General features: G+C 36.2%; 1 protein-coding gene across 5 annotated transcripts in view; it reads right to left on the bottom strand.

The window, feature by feature from the left end:
- DIAPH3 (diaphanous related formin 3) overlaps nt 1–19,669 on the bottom strand; it is a 486,464-nt gene that overhangs the window by 211,230 nt on the left and 255,565 nt on the right. For all 5 annotated transcript variants that reach the window (XR_010409980.1, XM_064586024.1, XM_064586023.1 and 2 more), the window contains one exon: nt 12,681–12,920. Coding sequence is in view for 4 of the 5 variants with exons in the window: in XM_064586024.1 (XP_064442094.1) it covers nt 12,681–12,920 (240 nt within the window). In the remaining variant the exon portion in view is untranslated. The remainder of the gene's footprint in view (nt 1–12,680; nt 12,921–19,669) is intronic.

The raw sequence follows: 19,669 nt of genomic DNA, 5'->3' as shown, positions 1-19,669 counted from the left end.
GCAAAATTCTCCCATCCTTTCAGAATTTGTATGTAACAGCTGTAAGACAAAAAGAAAAATCAAATTTCCAAATAAATAAGTTTCAAAGTAAACCTAATAAATGAGAAGTAGTTCAGATAAGAAACAAAGATAGCAACCAATTGTTGATAACATAGGTGTCTCATTCACAAACTGCTATGTGGCTTTAAATTCCAGGGTGGAGAATCTTCATTCAAGTCCTAATATTCTCAGGAATAAGTACACAAAGGTATTCTTCCTGCCCCAATTACTCTATTCCCTCCCTTCTTCCCCCCAAATCACTTTACAAGAAAGAATGAAGAAAAGGTCACCCTCTAAAAGCATGAATGCACAACAAAATATTTATCAACGTCTTTATCTACTTGCTCAATTTTTTTTACCACTTTTTGAGAAATGTGAACAAAAAGGGCACATTCTATTTCCACTAATTACTCATATTATATATAATCAGCAACTGAGCTAGAAGAATATGGAAAGCTTGGGGGATGGTGCTAATTTTGTTGAAGGGAAATAACAGTTCACTTGAGCACACTTCTTAACGCTAACTCTTGGAAAGAAAACGAAGCTAAAATATTTGCTTTAAAAATTTGTTTAGATTTGGGGCGCCTGGGTGGCTCAGTCATTAAGAGTCTGCCTTCAGCTCAGGTCATGATCCCAGGGTCCTGGGATTGAGCCCCACATTGGGCTCCCTGCTCAGTGGGAAGTCTGCTTCTCCCTCTCCCACTCCCCCTGCTTGTGTTCCCTCTCTTGCTGTCTCTCTAAATAATCTTTAAAAAAATAAAATAAAAATTTGTTTAGGTTTAAAAAATATGCTTTATTTAAATTTTAACAGACACTGTTTGACAGGCTCCCTTTTGTTTTATTGCCAAGAGATGTATCTTGCTGGTGAGTAATCATGGCTGTTAAGGAGAATTTCTTATTTGTATATTGTTTCTTTGAGGTACATTTAATGCAGCATGGATGTCAAATAAACAAAAAGATAGATGGAGTTTCTTCAACTGCTCTGTTCATTCCAGACAAAATAATGTTAAAAGAAGATCCTGTAATAAATCATGGCCTAGTTGTCACTCTGGAGTAGAATTCCCTTGTAGCTACAATGCAATGTTTTGAAATATTTTTAAGCTATTCAGCACAAATTTGGATGACATTTAAAGGATATTCCATTGTTTTAATCACAAGGAAAATTCGTAAAATATGAGTAAATTTTTGGTGATCCTTAGAATTCAAAGGCCCCTTACTCTTTGACCAATGACACTTAAATCATAAGAATATTGCCGAATTAGTAACTCTGCTTCCATTATTGTGTTTCTATTATCTAAGTATGTATCAAAACAGCACGGACACTCTAGCTATTGCAGACATTGCTGAACATCATAAAATGACAAAATTATGAGAATCTGTAATTGCTCCATGAACATTCTAGAAGACCCTAACTTGTGAATGGCATGAATACCATTAATATTGATAATGATTAATATTAATAATCAAATTAATTTTTAATTATGAATATTAGTAATAGTCAATATTAACACCATTAACACTAATACCATTGATATTATTATAGCCACAGCTCTTATGTGGCACTTGTCCTGAGACCAGGAGTAGCCATATATTTAGTGCTTAAAACACACAATATCTTTATGAGGAACTGGTATTATATGCATAACTAAGGAAGAGAAAGATTTGAGAGGTCATGCAGCATACTCCAGATCATATAGCAACTAACTGGTAAAGTCAAGGTTTAAACCCATGTCTGCGTGAATCCAAAGTTCATAACCTCACTACAAAATACAGTTCCTCTACAAAAATCTTGAGATTATTATGTGTCAAAAGAAACAAATTTCTCAAAACCACAGTGGACAAAAATGGTAGTAAGACAACAAAAGAACATCAGTGCAATTTAAAATACTGAAGCCCTATAACCTGCTAATTCTAGCCTGGAAAGCCTCTAAGAACAGATACCTTCTCCCCTGAGGTCATCTCTAGTTCTGAGAGCATGACATTCTTTCTAGTGTTTTATCCATAAATATAATAAAATGCCACCTGAATCTTATCACTCAAACAGCAAGCCTTTCAACATTGCTAGATTAGTGCTGACAAAATATTATATGAATATGGGTAGATGAAAAGACAGCTGTTAAGTTTAACCTTTAAAAGACTTGAACAAGTATATGTACTAACATCATATTCCATCTTAAATACTATGCAGAATAAAGTGATTTGTGTACATATGAAATAGTATCTCTAAATTTAAGTTAAAGGTATTCACATAAAAATAGATGTGTTAACACATACTGTCAAAGAATATATATATATATTTTTTGAAGATTTTTATTTATCTGACAGAGAGAGACACAGCGAGAGAGGGAACACAAGCAGGGGGAGTGGGGGAGGGAGAAGCAGGCTCCCCGCTGAGCAGGGAGCCCGATGCGGAGCTCGATCCCGGGACCCTGGGATCATGATCTGAGTCAAAGGCAGACGCTTAACTGACTGAGCCACCCAGGTGCCCAAAGAATATATATTTTCTCAGACAGAAGGTCAATGTGCCAGTAAAAACTCACTAGTGAAAACCACAATTATACAATGAATAATGTTTTTGATATGTGTAAACACATTAAGAAAATAATCGACATGCTGATTAAATTTTTTAAAAAGATTGGTTATCTCTCTACAATGGAAATAAAAATCTTAATTTAAATAAAATGCTTCACATCATCTATGTCTCCACCATAACTATTAATACCAATAATAAAACTTTCATAATGATTTTCAAGATAGGTGGAGATCAATTGATATTAGGTAAAAAAAGATACTAGACAATTTGTGATGTTCATATATAAAAATAATTTATATTGTGTAATTTTCATTTTAAAGTGAGAGTTGAAACATTATTAAATAAGCAAGAAAATGCTTTATATAATATGGATTCCTATAATTATAAGCTGATTTCTTCCATATCCCCCCTCAACTTTCCCTGAATTATGTTTTAAATTTATTTCTCTTGGATTTTAGTGAACATAGAAACTGCAGTGGTAAAAGCATTTTTGCCCTGCAGTAAAAATGTTAGATTACATTATCTACTGTATCATTCAATGTTATTTATTTATACAGCCTATTCCACGAGACATTTAAAACAGCTCACTGTTCTTTAGTTAATATAAATGGATCAAATACATTAATTTTAAAATAAATGTTTTACCTTTTATTTTTTAAACACATTTTTTTTTTAAAGCAGTTTCAGCTTTACATGAGCAGAAAACAACAGGGTTCTCATATACCTTCTCCTCCACACCAGTTCCCCTATTAGTAACATTTTACATTAGGTGTGGTACACATCACAACTGATGTGCTGGTATTGATGCATCATCACGAACTTAAGATCCACTGTTTACATTAGGGTTTACTCTGCATTTACAGCTGTATGGGTTTTGAAGAAGGAATAATATCATGTATCTACCATTACCCTGTCATACAGAATAGTTTCACCCCAAATTCACTGTGCTCTACCTATTCCTCTCTTTCTTACCTTCCCAACACAACCCCTCGCAACCATGGATCTTTTTACTGTCTCTATAATTTTCTTTCTTCCAAAAAGCCAATGGTTAAAATCATCTAGTATGTAGTCTTTTCAAATTGGCTTCTTTCACTTCATAGGCATTTAAGGTTCCTCCAAGTCTTTTCTTGGCTTAGGAGATCATTTATTTTTATTACTGAATAATATTCTATTGTATGGAGGCATCAGAGTTTATTCATTCACCTACTGAAAGACATCCTGGTTGTTTCCAAAGTTTGACAATTAAAAATAAGCTGCTATAAACACTTTTGTGTAGGTTTTCAACTCCTTTGAGTAAGAGTGTGATCACTAAATCCTATGTTAAATATATGTTTAACATGGAGCGCCTGGGTGGTGAAGTCGGTCAAGTATCTGACTCTTAGTTTCAGCTCAGGTTGTGATCACACGGTCATGAGACTGAGCCCTGCATCAGGCTCTGTGCTCAGCGTGGAGTCTGTTTGAAATTCTCTCTCCCTCTCCCTCTGCCCCTCCTACTCATGCTCTCTCTCTAAAATAAATAAGTCTTTAAAAAATATATATATATGTTTAACTTGGTACCTGCCAGTCTTCCAACGTAGACCTACCATTTTGCATTCCCTTCAGTAATGTATGAGAGTTCCTATTGTACTACATCTTTGCCAGGATTTGGTCTTGGCCAGTGTTTCAGATTTTAGCCATTCTAATAGGTGTGTAGTGTTATCTCATTGTTTTAGCTTGTAATTATTGACATATGAAGTTGATTATCTCTTCATATATTTACTTGCCATTTGTAAATCTTCTTTGGTGATGTGTCTGGTCAGGTCTTTTGACCATTTCTTGTTTTCTTGTTGCTGAGTTTCAAGAGTTATTTGTATATTTTTGGATATAAGTCCTTTATCAGATAGGTATTTTACAAAGATTTTCTCCCAGTCTGTGGTTTGTCTTCTATCTTAACAGTGTTTTTATTGCAGAGCAGAAGTTTTTAATTCTAATGAAATCCAACTTAGCAATAGTTTTCATTCAAGGATCATGCTTTTGGTATCCTATCTAAAAAGTCACTGCCAAACCTGAGGTCACTTAGATTTTCTCTTCTCTTCTAAAAATTGTAGTTTGCATTTTACATTTAGGCCTATGTCCATTTCGAGTTAATTTTTATTTAAGACCTGAGGTCTATATGTAGATACATTTTATTTTGCATGTTTATGTGCACTGGTTCCAACACCACTTCTTCAAAATATTATTATTTCTCAATTGAATTACCTTTGCTTCTTTTTTAAAGATTTGATTGTATTTATGTGGAGTTATTTCTGAGCTCTCTATTCTGTTCTATTGATCTACTTTTTTAACCAATACAACAATGTTTTGATTACTGCAGTTTTATAAGTCTTCAAGTCCAGTAGTATCAGTCCTCCAACTCTGTTCTTCTTCAGTGTCGTGCTGGCTATTCTGGGTCTTTTACATATCCATATAACCTTTAGAATCAGCTTGTTAATATTCACAAAATAATTCACTGGGATTTTGATTAGGATTGCATTGCATCTATAGATCAAGTAGGGAAGAAGAAACATCTTATTCTTTTCCATTAACCTGGAATATCTACTTATTAGATCTTTTTCAATTTCTTTCATGAAAGTTCTATATTTTTTCTCATAAGAATCTTGTTCATATTTTAGTATTACGCTTTTGTGTTCTAACATAAATGATACTGGTTTTACTTTCAAGTTCCAATTGTTCATTGCTGGTATTTGGAAAGTGATTAACTTTTTTTTATGTCAATCTTATATCCTGAAACTTTGCTATGATCATTTACTAGTTTCAGGAAGTATTTTTTTTTTCTTTTTGGTTAATTCAGGGGGATTTTCTATGTAGGCAATCATTTCACCTCTGATCAAAGACACTTTTATTTATTCCTTCTCAATCTAAATATCTTTTATTTCATTTTCTTGTCTTACTGCATTAGCTAGGACTTCCAATACAATGTTGAATAAGAATGGTGAGCAGGAACAGCCTTTCCTTTTTCCCAATTGAAGAGGGAAAACATTCAGTTTCTTACCATTAGGAATGATGCTAGCTGTAGTGTTTGTAGATATTCCTTATCAACTTGAGGAAATCCCCCTGTATTTTGCATGAATGGATGTTGGATATTACCAAATGCCTTTTCTACATCTATTAATATGATCAAATGATTTTTCTTATTTAGCCTGTGGATGTAATGGATTCTGTTAAGTGATTTTCAAATGTTTAACCAGCCTCCCATACCTGTAATAAATCACACTTGGTTGTGGTATGTAAATTTTTTTATACATCATTGGTTTTTATAAAATTTTATGAAATTTTATAAAATTTTGCTGAGAATTTCTGCATCTACGTTTATGAGAGATATTGTCCAATAATTTTCCTTTCTTGTAATGTCATTGCCTTTGGTGTGCTCCCATTTTATCATCATATTCCCCCACCTCTGCCACCTAAGAACAAATGTTCATAAATGCAACTATAATTATAGAGATAATAATGCTGCATGTTTTGCCTCTATCCCAAAAACACAAGAGCAATGCAGACCCTTGACAAAGAAGAGGTAAACAGTAAGTTCCTCCAGGAATGGAGCATCTTACTCAATTTTTGATTTTTCATTTTTAAAATGTATAAAAACAGGAGACTAGACTAAAACAGGGATAGTTGGAAAGATTCATCTTGGGTGCTGCCTCTAATGGATAGTAGCTGTAAGTATGGTGTTAAGGACAATGCTGAGGCTGTGTGTTGGGGGTAAAGGAAGTTTGATAGATTAGCTAGGCTTTCTATGAGAATGGTGAGATAATAACTCACAGTGTATTTGCTGTTCACAAGCAAAGACACTCTAATTCTAGTGAAAGAATAATTTCAAGTTACAATGCTTAATAGCAATTAAAAAAAGGTAATGTGAATAAAATTTATCAAAAACATTGCTTAGCAAAACCAATAAAATATTTCTTGGAAAATGCTATAGATTAATTGTGTTAATGAATGAATCAAAGGGGTTAAGAATCCTAAGTAGTTTCACATTACTTTGGAAGTCAGTATTTCAGTGACTTAATTGGCTGGATAAGAATGGCATTTGTTATCTGCAAGTCTTTGGCCAAAAATTGCTTTACTTTCAAAGGGTGCCAAAATTCACTGGTGTGATTTTGCCAATCCAATAAAGAATAAAAACCTCTCTAAAATCCTTCTAAAACACAATGCAGATGGAACAATGGGTTTGTTTGGCAGGGGTCTTTCTTCAAAATAACTTCATAGAGTGAAGGAAAAGTGATATATGAGAAGTAAATTTCACAAAAGAAGCTTCACAGTATTACCCTATATGGCAATAACAAGTGACAGGCAGAGGTATTTGTCTCCTGCTTTTTATAATGACTGAAACTCTACCTGTACAAGACAGAGCCCTGCAAAATAACTCAGGACACTGGCCATCAGCTTATTTCAGTTCCGCTGTGTGCCTGAGATTCACACTCCACTCACTACTTCATTTTCAGAGTAGTGCTCAGCTTGGCATGAAAAAAAGCAGCAGTTTTTGGAAATATTTTCACCATTCATCCTTAAGTGAAGACGAGTTGTTTCTTTTTTGTTTTTTGTTCTTGTGTTGGTTGGGTTTTGCTTCTGTATGTTTGTTTGTTGGCTGGTTTCACACCACCAATCAGGGATTTTCCATTCTGGGATAAAGAAGTAGGGCAGAAGACAAAGTGATTCTCAGTTCAGTTTGTGCATTAAAATTACCTGGGGGACCTTTAAAAAGCCACTAATCAAGATCCACACCCATACATGCTCAAGTAATGGATCCAATGTGGAGATGACACATCAGTATTTCTTCAAGGGTAATACAGAGGTTGATAATCAAGGTACTACAAGAAGAGCTGTTCATAACTTCAAGAAATCACTCACTGGAGTTGGTGGGGGGCATTAAACAAAAAGGAAATTAAACAGTTTTGTTTTTTGTTTTTTTTTCCCTTTAAAAATCTTCTCCACGGGTGCCTGGGTGGCTCAGTTGGTAAAGCAGCCGGCTCTTGATTTCAGCTCAAATCTTGATCTCAGGGTCCTGGGATAGAACCCCCGTTGGGCTCTCTGTTCAGCGGGGAGCCTGCTTCAGGATTCTCTCTCCCCCTCTGCTTCTCCCCCCAACTCGCTCAAGTCCCCCCACCCTCTCTCTCTCTAAAATAAATAAATCTTTAAAAAAGAAAGAAAGAAAGAAAGAAAGAAAGAAGATAAAAATCTTCTCCATCACAGCTTTGGGCAGCTTTATTCTACTTTTGGTTAGCCTGCACTTGTAAAAAGAATATATAGGCAATCAGATAAAAATTTCATGCACTTCAATGAACAACAACAAAATCTTTTAAATGGACAAAAAATCAAAATCAAGAGAGGACACAAAAACAAATCTTGCCTCCCACTGCCTACCTTTTTAATACCTAACTTCTAACTCCTTCACATCCCCATTACTACATATCCTTTGATGAATTCATCTTTGAGATGAACTCACTGCGTGGTCTACTGCCACAGAGAATAGAAAAGTTTCCTACAAAGTGATTAATACTGATACATTTATAATGGAATCAATAATTACTTGGTTTCTGCAATTTTCCCCCAAAATAGCATCAACACTGGCAAAAGTAAATTATTACAATTTGTAAACTCTTCTAAAATTTATATCTACTATCCCGATACAGCTTACTTAATTACTCAGAACAAAGAGCTACATTTTACAGCTAATCATCCACCTGTGTTGATCAGGATAATTTGTTACTCCAAAATTACCTATCATTAGACATTAGGAAATATTAAACACATGTTACAGCCATGATGTATGGATTGGTAACATTTGCTTTTTAAATTTACAAGTTAATTTGTATTATACTTTATTGTATAATAAACAAACTATATTGTATTATACTCTCATATACTTTAGTATGGTGTTAAACTTTGATGATTGGATCAATTCACTCTTTTGCTAGAATACTGATCTACTTGAAGGAAAAAAAAAAAAAAAGTCTTTGCCCTACCAACAGGTCTAAGAAAATTAACTTCAACACTAAGCACATACGCATTTTTTCTAGGTGTGCATTTCGGTCAGGCCCTACCATTTACTGACTGAATTTCTAAGGATATGGATTTGCATTTAATCAATAGCAGGTCCTGAAAAAGAGAATATAACCTCCAATTCCATATTATCCAATTCTTATATAAAGTCTAGCAATATCTTTGGAGGACTTTATGAATGACAAGAAGTCCATCCACTCTTTTATATATTCTAAGGTTTATCCTTCTAGATAGTCAAGCCATCAGAAATCAAGGTACTTACACCATTTTACTTAAACTAGGAATAGCATTATGTAACTGCAAAGTACATTTGTATCTTACCATGAGGGTTCTCTTGGAGTGTCAGACCCTAAGAGGCTCTGGTCCACACTTGTAGGGAAAGGAAAGGGGGAGGGGAGGGAGAGCTAGTTCTAAAAGAAAGATCCTAATATAACTGACTCTTTCATTTACTGTTTTAAAGACCATGGCTCAACATCGTATTTTTCTTTTATAACAATGCACATGCAATTTTTCTTGGGAAGTTCACCTTTGGCTAATGAGAGAAACCTCATCTTTAGCTCATGTAAAGTTTCATTACCATGTTTGCATTTCACTGAGTCTCAAACCTAAACACCTATATCTTAATAGATTCTCACTTATGTTTATCTTCTTTCTCATATTTTACTTTTACACTTATGTATCATAGGCCACATCAAATCTTTAGGATAAAAAAGAGCTCACAAAGCTTTCCCTCTGAACTCAGGGATATTGTATTTAGCTATCTCAATTATAAATGTATACAAAGATGTAATATAGCCCCCCAAATTAAACTATAATGTATACAGATTTCACGATTCATGCAATTATTTCTAAACAATGCAAAGTTAACAATTTAATATGAATTTTCATACACTTCTCATACTAGAGCTAAATTTATAAAGGGTATTTAAAAGTAAAGATTTTGAATATAGAATATTAGATGTCATATAATTACCCAGCATGTTTTAACAGATTAAAATATTATCCTGTCTTTCTACTGTCAAATAAATATGGAATTCCTTTTACGGGGGTTTATCATCAAACCAAATGCTTTATACTCTGTGAAAATTCAATCACAATTGTCAAAGATCAAGCTGCTACTTCTGATAACAAACATGATGAGCTATCTTGTTCAATATATGCTTTCAACTTGACATGTAGGCTAATAAAAAATACAAAGTTGTAGTATTTATTTTGTTTCTTGCACAACAGAAGGCTTCTAATAGGGATGATCAAAATATCTAGTATCATTGCCTGAAAATACAGTCGACTCTTATCTGGATACAGATTAACTGGTTTACAGATAAACTATAGTAAAATAATAGCAACATGCATTGTCCTTGTAAATTACTATGCATCAGCCACTATGTATCAGTATAAGAGGATGTCTACTTTCAACTGCATAACTAAGAGGCACAACTTTGTGTCCATTTTGTCTATTGCATTGTCATTCACTCAACAGCTATTTATTATTTACTATGCACCAGGCACTGTATCAGGATACTCGACCTCATCGATCAGACCTAATGTCTTGTCAACAGCTCCTCTGCAAGGAAAGCATGAGGAAAGGCATATGGTCAACTCTTTGTGAGTCGACTGGAGATCTGAGATGCAAGCTCTCCAGAGGAACAGACACTTAACACTAAGAAACAAACTCCAGTTGATTTACAGGTGTAAATTTCTCCCTGACCTTGCTCTTCAGCTTGTCTGTCTTCCTTTGCTTCCCTGCTCAGGGAAAGCCTGAATCTGGCAGGTGTGCTTGCCTCCTTGCCCTTTCCTTTCCAAGTTCATTATCACCACATTCTCACAGTTCCCTAGATGCTTCTTAAATGTGTCACTTATCTACCCCAAACCCTTCTGCCACTACCGAAGCTTGTACTTCCACTGTCTCAACATATAGTCACAGTTTCATAATAGACACACACTGTTTCAGAATATTTGCTAAATAATGAAGGCAGCTTCCATCATCCTCGCCATCTATCTTTTCAGCTTGAGTTCCTCAGTCACTTGCTACACGTCTGCCAGTCACCAAGTCTCTCCCAACTATAACCCTCTAGGCCACTGCTGTCCAGGAGAATACTCTACAGTGATGGAAATGTGCTATATTTATGCTGCCAACACATATGGACACTTACTCAGCTGAAATGTGGCAAGGGTGACTGAGCTCTTTCCTAATTTTATTGAAATTTTAATTAATTTACATGTGAACAGCCCCACGTGGCTCATGGTACCAGGACTGGACAGTGCAGCTCACCTTTCTTCCATACTGCTATTAGAATTACATTGCTATGGGACATCTCTGAGACTATCACTTGAATTAAAGAACTAACATGTCTCTGTTAATCTTCACCATCAGGTGTGCCGCTGGAGGTGCTTTTCAGTCTAGACCAATTTACTATTTCCATTTTCTGCACGCCTCTCCCGTCTAAGCTTCCGATCATTTGGTGGACTCACATATGCCACGATATGACCCTTCATGCCAATTGATGGCTATTGTCTAGAATGCCTTTCCTTTTCAGGAATATCCACTCATACTTCCAGATCCAGCTCAAATTCCTACTCCTCTCTGAATGCTTAGCTGTCCTCCCTTAACCGAGCTAGACTCTCTCTCACCTCTGTTGCCATAACTTTTTGGATAGAACTCTATTAAAAATTTTAATCATAATGGTTTACATGTGAAAAACAAGGGTTCTGTGTATGCCACATAAATAATTACATCCATTCAATGAGATGATCAGGTCAAGCACTGAGCACAGGGATAGGTAAGCACCCCATAAATGTGCAAAGTTTTCAATACATGTATTATGAATTACAGCCCCCATGCTAGGGATCTTAACTGAATAGATCAGGCTCAGAAAATGAGAGGAAAATAAAAAGATGGAGATGGAGTTAAGCAAACTCACAAGCTGTTGATACCAACAGGAGGCTTTAGGTCGGGAAAACTGCATAAGGAAAGTCATGAAAGCACTGAGAGATCAACTATTCAAGCAAACCCAAGGCTAAAACTGGACTTGTTTCTCACCTTCCCTAAGTGGCAATTGCAACACAGGTCTCCCCAGCTACCTGAAAGTAGAGCGTTCCCATGAAACCTTTCATAATCCAAATGGCGTAAAGCAGAGGAGCAATCACCATTTTGTAAAAGCGGAAATCCTCTTCGGATTTCATTTTGGAAAGAGGTGTATGCTAATGTAGGTCTTTTATACAAGTGAAGTTGCGTGAAGTGAACTTCTGGACAGTGGGGAAAACCAGTCATCAAATTCCTTAATCAGGTAGCATAGATGTTAGAGCAGGTCAAGAACAAAAGAAAGCTTTTCGTAGGATGTGTAACGGAGAAGAATTTGTTGTAAGCAGATCAATAAAGCACTATTACTGTGGCCCGCTTCTGAGGAAAAAGCTCTGTTACATAAAACAGTGAATATATTTGTGGTAAGGACATTTAACCTGTGGAAGAATCCAGGAGAAAAAAAAACAAATCTCTAAACTTACTTAATTCTCACATCCTTTAAAATTATATTTAGATAGAAACACTTCAAAATCATCAATGACATCCGAGGCATGTTTATTCCTAATAAAATGATTTTCCCTTTATATAAAGCAGTCTCATTCTTTTCTCCCTTTAGTCAGCTTGCAAAAAGAAAAAAAAAAAAGCAAAGAAATATTTAAATAGTAAAGGTAAAAAATGTAGTGGCAAGCCTAAGCAATTCTCAATATATCTATACCATCATTTGCAGCTACCTGAATTGAATATTAGATTTAAATAATATTTTGATGTTCCATTTCATTAGTTTGGGAAAGCATAGGTTTACAACATAATTCTATTATTAAACAAAATCCTTCCATTGGATTTGCAGATCAGAGAAAATTAATATTTGGATTTAGCTCTGAGGTTGAGTAAATTAGCTCAGTTCACTCTGGGTTTGGGTTCATGGTTTCCTTTAAATTCTTGATAACGAGCACATCAAAATAAAAATATTTAAATAATGTAATCAGGGCTGACATTTCCAAGTAAGTGCTCAGGCAAATATGTGTTTTTAAAAAACGAACTCACTTTACAGAGAGAGCTAAGGTTAAATCCGAAGGTTTGAGCATTCCGGGAGCCCGCGTTCATGTAGTTTCCCATTAGCAACACAAGTTCCAGCAACTTGCAGAAGCTTTTACTCTGCTTTATCTCCTCGCAGGCAGTACTGACAGCCATGATGTCAGGTTTGATGTTGTTCACCTGCTCTTCAAACTGCAGCTTAAAGAGAATAGCACTGAGCCGTGGCCGTAGTCTCTTCACATTGCTCATCTGATTGAAAAGAAAATAACAGATTCCCTTTAAAATGCATGGTATACTTTAGTACTGTATGACTGTGAGTAATCTGGGATGATTTATTGGTATGACAGTGCCGAGGAAGCAATATGTTCCTTCAAACTGATAGCAGGGAGAGAGAAGAGCCCCGCTTGTTTTTGTGAGCAATCAAGAGTCATTCCTCAAAGAAGAAAAATTAACAATTTAGATGCCCAATGGAAAGAAAGCTTTAATTCAGTGACAATGGTCCCGTAATCAAGTATATATAACTTCTTAACAGAAACCAAATTTTAAAAAGGTAACAGGGTACAGAAGCAACAAATTACAAAGCATTCCTACCATTAATTTTTGTTCAATATGGAAAATGTGGGGTCATGTTTAAAACATTCAGAAAGGTCTAAAGAGGGTTTGTTTTCTTCAAATAGCAACCGCTGTCCTCAGCAGCCCTGCCGACTAACAGTATGTGTTAGATGGAGTGAAAGTAAATAGGTCCCAATTTGTACTAAATTGACTTTCTTGAGAAACAGCCAAGTTGAAGGACTCCTGACGCACACTAAATTAGCAGGGTCAGTGTTGGGGAACATGGGCGTAGCCAGAGACAGAAGCCACGCAGAGCCACAGGTCCATCCCATGCCAGGTGAACCCTGTTTGGGACTCTGGGTTCCCTTGTTGCGAATGTGGGGGGTTGAAGACTTTAAAAAGAACAAAAAGGCTAGAGTCAGCAAGTTCTTGCCTTGAGCTGACTCCCGTGTGTTCTAGCAAAAGGGAGAAGAGCCATTTAACTGAAGACTGGAGACAAAGGGCATTTAAGCTACGGATTCCTTGTCCAAATATACTAGGGATTTGAGACTTAAAACACCTTGATGAGGCAATAACAGTGAAACTATTGAATTTCAACAACTATTATAAATATCAAAAAGAAGTGAGAAGCAAGGTCAGGGGAAAAAAATAGTGACAGAACACGAGAGGGTTAAAATAGGGAATAGTTGTGTCAGTCACAGACCCTAAAGGAAAAAAGTAAAGGACAACGTCACACAAAGCTTATAGGATTTCTGTTCAGGAGGCACAAGACTATCTGCTCATAATACAATGACCGTTATTTAAAATTAAACAGACCAGACAGAAGCCTGAACTTACTAGAGTCAAAAGGCGGTAATGGACACTCCTTGGCTGAAATGGTACAGCCCCGTGTGCCCATCTAACCACCTCTGAGCAACAGGGGGTGGCTCTCCAGAGATACCTCTGAGAGAACAGTGTCCGGGAGACTGAATCCAGCCAGCGACTGAAAAGTTTCGTAGTAAATAATATAAAGAGATAAATCACATTTAGTGTTCTCCCCAGCCACCTGACAGATTAAACGTTTAAGTGTATACGGCCAAGATGCTAAGAGTTCAACTAATGTAGTTAATGACTCCCCTCTACAAAGAGCTTTAAGAAATATCTTAAAATTCCCGGAGCCCAAGGAATGTCTTCAAATTTGCCTGTCTAGAGGAAACTTTTCTTTTCTTCCTACAAGAAAGTAGAAAGACTGTAAGCTCAAATAAGACTTAAAAACAAAGCAAAAACTAGTAATGGTTCATAGAATAAATATAAAATGTAAGAAAGATAAAATGAAACTCTATTAGAATACCAATTCCTAGTGGGCATGAATCCTTCTGTTTGGACCTCTATGTCCAGCACAAGAAGTAGAATTAAGCAGTGATTACTTCTCATACAGTCATTTCATATGTCTTAAATGTTCCCAAATGGGCTAAATTCCCTACGTTTTTATCCTTAAACGTTGCAAATGGCATTCATATTATATTGGGCCAGTTCTGTAAAATGCTCTATTACATTTAATAGATCCCTTAGAATAGTAAAACAAAGGTGTAATCACCTGAGTACACACAGTTACGGTCATTCAAAAGGTATATGATGCGCCCATGGCATGTTTTTGACCTGTGCCCTCATTCATGATACTTTGTTACTTTGCAGTAAACATGAGAAGTATCCCAGGAAAATATTAGTATTACAAAATATATTACTTTTAACCTACATTAATGTACTTTATGCACAGAGAGAAAAAACTCTGCTTAAATGCTTATATTATACTGCCCCAAAATATGTTAAAGCTTCCCTGATGACAAGCAAACCATATGTAACCGGTATAAAGTAATTAATTTTCCTAGAAAAATATAACCTAGATTTGTATGAGTAATGAGTCTACCTGGCACTGGGGACAGGTACCTTGAAAAGACAGAGTAAGTGTATGATGTAATGCAGAACAAAATGCTATGAGTTCATGAAAAAGCCTGACAAAGCAAAGTCAGGAAAGGAATCCTAAAAAACACATCTTGGAGCAACATCTTTTAAAATTAGATGTCCTTTACATATTGTTTTTCCTTCCAAATTTTAAAAAAATATTTTGACGAATATGAAATAAATTTATTTTAGTGAACAAAATCACTGAGCTGGAAAAGAACGTGAGGGATCACCTGGAGCTCATTAAGGTCTTGAGTCCACTATTGAAGAGCCTACGCTGATCCTCCAGGACACATGACTGTCCCTGTTATTTAAAAACAAAACCAAACCCGTAAAGAACGCTAATGTTCTAAGATCTAAGATCTAGATCTATGATAATCACAGGGTTCTTTTTGTCATTAATCAAATCAGTCTTTTGTCACATAGGATCAAAGAAAAAAGGTTTAAAAATTAGAATTTTTTTTTTGTTTTAAATTCCTGAAGGATGTTTCTTTGTCACTTCACAGACTTGCATTCTGTTTGCTTGCTAAGGAACCGCTCATTTGTCTGAGGCTGGATGCAAAAATGGAGCATTATAGTGCTCAAATAATCTTCTCTATGGTAACAGAAAGTCGCAACAGAGGAGGAGGAGGACAAAAAGAGTTAAGAAAGTTTAACTGCAAGATAGCTAATAATTAGAATGCTAAAAGAAATTAGAATTCCTCTTTCACAGAGGTATCCTTTCAATTTATTGTCACGGAGTCTTAGTAATATAAACTCGCATCACAAAACTCTGACAATAATGAACTGTGATCTGAAGATCAATCTAAAGGCATAAAAAAGGAAGTGAAAATACTTTCACTATTGTCTGAAAGCAGGGGGCAGGATTCCTGCAATCTCCCCACCCCATGACCAGAGATGTCCCATGCCCCAATGAGAATACCTTTCAAACAGTGACTGGTGAAAATCAAACCACAAGCAATATCCAGAACGCCAAGGGTAATCTTTATAGACACACTTGGGTTTGTTGGCAATGTGAGTGTTGTCGAAGAGATGAAATGAAACAACTTTAGAGAAGAATGAACCAACAGGTACTGACTGGATGCCCACTCAGTACTGTGTGAGTCACCTAAGTCATGAATTCCACCCTTGGATCATCCAAGTCTTTCCATCTGTCTTAAAGGGTAAAAAGTAGTAGTAGTCCCCAGGAAGATGCCATCTTCCATCATCTCATTATGTTTTTCACATGTAACTTTAATGTCATCCATTGTTTTATTGGGAAAAAACAGAAGTAGACATTTTTATACCAACGATGTCTAATACCATATCTGGTTCTCTTTATTTCTTTTATAGATAAGAGATATTCAGAAACTGGCTTATTCAAAACTTGCTGGGACGCCTGGGTGGCTCAGTCAGTTAAGCGTCTGCCTTTGGCTCAGATCATGATCCCAGGGTCCTGGGATCGAGTCCAGCATCAGTCTCCCTGCTCCGCGGGAAGTCTGCTTCTCCCTCTCCCTCTGCCTGTTGCTCCCCCTGCTTGTGCTGTCAAATAAAATCTTAAAAAAAACTTGTTGGGTTCCCCCTACCTTCTTGCCTGCAGACTTGTGTAGGCTTCCCTCAAAAGAAATTTCAGTACATTCTCCTTATCTTCATTATTCTCCCCTAAAGTCGTTTTAAAACTATTTTAACCATTCATTTAGCTAACACTACAAATAGCCAACTGATTGAAAAGCCACTCACTTCAGTCTTAACTGACTGGCCACTCTAAACCTTTACTTCATATACTTTGTACATATATCAGGAATAACAGAATATGATTTCACAAAGGTTTAAGGACTCCTGCGAGGTCACATGCAGGTAGGACACAGCCCTCGAGCTAACTTGCTGCCGATCACATGTGCATGCCACTCAGAGCATCACAGTTTGGAAATTAATAACCCCAACTTAAAAACCATCTGATACTCAAACTACTCCTATGCTTTTCCAGGAGTACGAATGGACTTTAACTGCGCCACAGTAGTTATTAGACAAAACACTATAGAGTTGACCCTGCTGTGAGCACCGCCTGCTACGACTTCGGACTCCTTTCCTTTCCCAGCTACCTCCTGCTGTGCTGAATTTTTAGTATTTTCCAGATTCGTGTTTGTTGTCCCCTTACACTGCACTCTCCACTCATACTTTATTAGCTAGTTCTTCTGTTCTCTGTGGAAGAGGTGCAAGATGCAAGGAGAATGTGAAAGAACAAATGCTTCGTTGTCCGAGACAAGTCTAGAGAAAATGACAAAGGGTTGAGGAAGGAAAGCGACATCCAAGAAAGCAATGTGAATCTATTAACAGAATTAAGACACTTAGAAAAAAGTTTTTAACTTGAATTCTTAAGCTAAACTACATAAAAAATATCTACCCTTTACTATTGGTTGACCACTATTTTCAAGACTTCCAGAATGCTCAGGAAAAAATAGTTCGTTTCATGTCAAGAAATGCATCTAAAGGGGCACATGGGTGGCTCAGTTGGTTGAGCATCCCTCTTGATTAGGGTTTAGGTCATGACCTCAGAGTCTGGAGATAGAGCCCCACATTGGGCTCCACACTCAGCAGGGAGGCTGGTTGAGGTTCTCTCCCTCTGCCCCTTGCCCCGCTCACTCACTTGTGCTAAGATAAAGAAAATCTTAAAAGAAAGAAAGAAAGAAAGAAAGAAAGGAAGGAAGGAAGGAAGGAAGGAAGGAAGGAAGGAAGGAAGGAAGAAAAGAAAGAAAGGAAGGAAGGAAGGAAGGAAGGAAGGAAGGAAGGAAGGAAGGAAGGAAGGAAGAAAGAAAGAAAGAAAGAAAGAAAGAAAGAAAGAAAGAAAGAAAGAAAGAAAGAAAGAAAGAAAGAAAGAAAGAAAGAAAGGCATCAAAAACCTAGCTATTTAAGCCTGGGTAGTGCTAAGAATACAAAAAAAGAAAAAAAATTTTTTTTTAATAAATGTGCCCTTATGATATTAAAGCTCTGAAGCTAAAATTTTTTAAAAACTACAGAATAGCAACCTACATATATATATTTTTTTCCCCATAGGAGCAAAGCCAAGAATTATTCAAAAGTTATTAAAAGGATAAAATGTATACACCTCTAGCTGGTCAAGAAATAGAAAATTGGTTATAGCCATCAGATATTGCTTTATCTTTGTTTATAAGTACTTATCAATTCTAGACCACTAAGGATTTCATAAGAGGTCCAGAGGAGTTCTGTCGATGCTCAGGATCTGTAAGTGGGAAAGCTAGAGAGCGGGAGACTTATTTAATTTGGCAGTCTTAGCAAATACTCTTAACACAGAAGCTTCATCTCTGATGAATTAAAAAGCTGGCATTAAACCCAGAACCATTCTGGTGTCTTAAATTCATTCATGTCTGCTTCCAGACAATCCCCACCCTACCATAGGAAACCAAAGTTTTGATTTCTATCACAATAACTTAGTTTTGCCTGTTCTTGAAATTTGTATTAATAAAACTTTCAGTAAACACTTTTCATGTCTGGCTTCTCTCACTGAATAAAATGACTTTGAGATTCATATACATGTAGTGTGATTCGGTTCTTTACTCGTTTTTACTAATGAGCAAGATTTCATTGTAAAAACATACCAAAAATATACCATGTTAAGGGACTCTTTTTTCTAGTCTGGGGCAATGTAGGGGTTGAGTTACACAGGGAACTGAAAAAATGTTATGTCAGGTTCTAACCCCAGGTACCTGTGAATGTGACTTTGCTGTGAAAGACCTGTGAAAGATCTTTGCTGATGTAATTAAGGATCTGTACATGAGATCATGCTGGATTTAGGGTGAGCTCTAAATTAAGTGACTGATGTCATTTTAACTAAAAAAAAAAAAAAAAAAAAAGGAGGGGGGAGAGAAAAATGCAGGAGGAGGTGATGCAAGGGAGGAGGCAGAGACTGGAGTCCTCCTACCGGCTAGGAAACACAAGAGCTGTGACTGGGAGCGGCTACCACAAGTGACAAGACAGGCAAGAAACAGATTCTTCCTCGAAGTCTCCAGAAGGAACCTGGCAACACCTCGATTTAGGATTTTGGGTCTCCGGAAATGTGAGAGAATAAATGTGTTGCTTTTAGCCGCCACAGTTGTGGGCATTTGTTAGGAGGCCCATGGAAACTAACACAGGACATTATGAATATTCTTGTATGAATCTTGTCATTTCTATTAAGTATCTGAAAAACTGAGTATAAATGTATGCTTTATAAGAAATTGTTAAACTGTTTTGCTAAGTGGTTTCTACCGCTTGAAGCCTGTTTTATATTTTATCTTTGCATGTTAGGTCTATATTCCATCCCTCATTAATTATTCTGTGTAGTATGATGCAAGACTTGGGATTCATTTCAGTTCATAAGATATCCAAGCACTGCAGTACAGTTAGATACAAAAAAGTTCCTTTCCCCACTCACTAGCCTTGAAGTCTCTGTTGAAAATCAGTTGATGGTATCTTCGTGGGTTTATTTCTAAACTTTCTAGAAGTTTGTGTATTTTTAAGCCAAAATG

The sequence above is a fragment of the Mirounga angustirostris genome, unplaced genomic scaffold (genome assembly GCF_029215605.1).
Source record: "Mirounga angustirostris isolate CCGP_5_RB_7025 unplaced genomic scaffold, mMirAng1.0.hap1 SCAF_3, whole genome shotgun sequence".
Taxonomy (NCBI): domain Eukaryota; kingdom Metazoa; phylum Chordata; class Mammalia; order Carnivora; family Phocidae; genus Mirounga; species Mirounga angustirostris.
The sequence above is the reverse complement of the archived record's forward strand: the minus strand, read 5'-3'. Positions and strand labels throughout refer to the sequence as shown.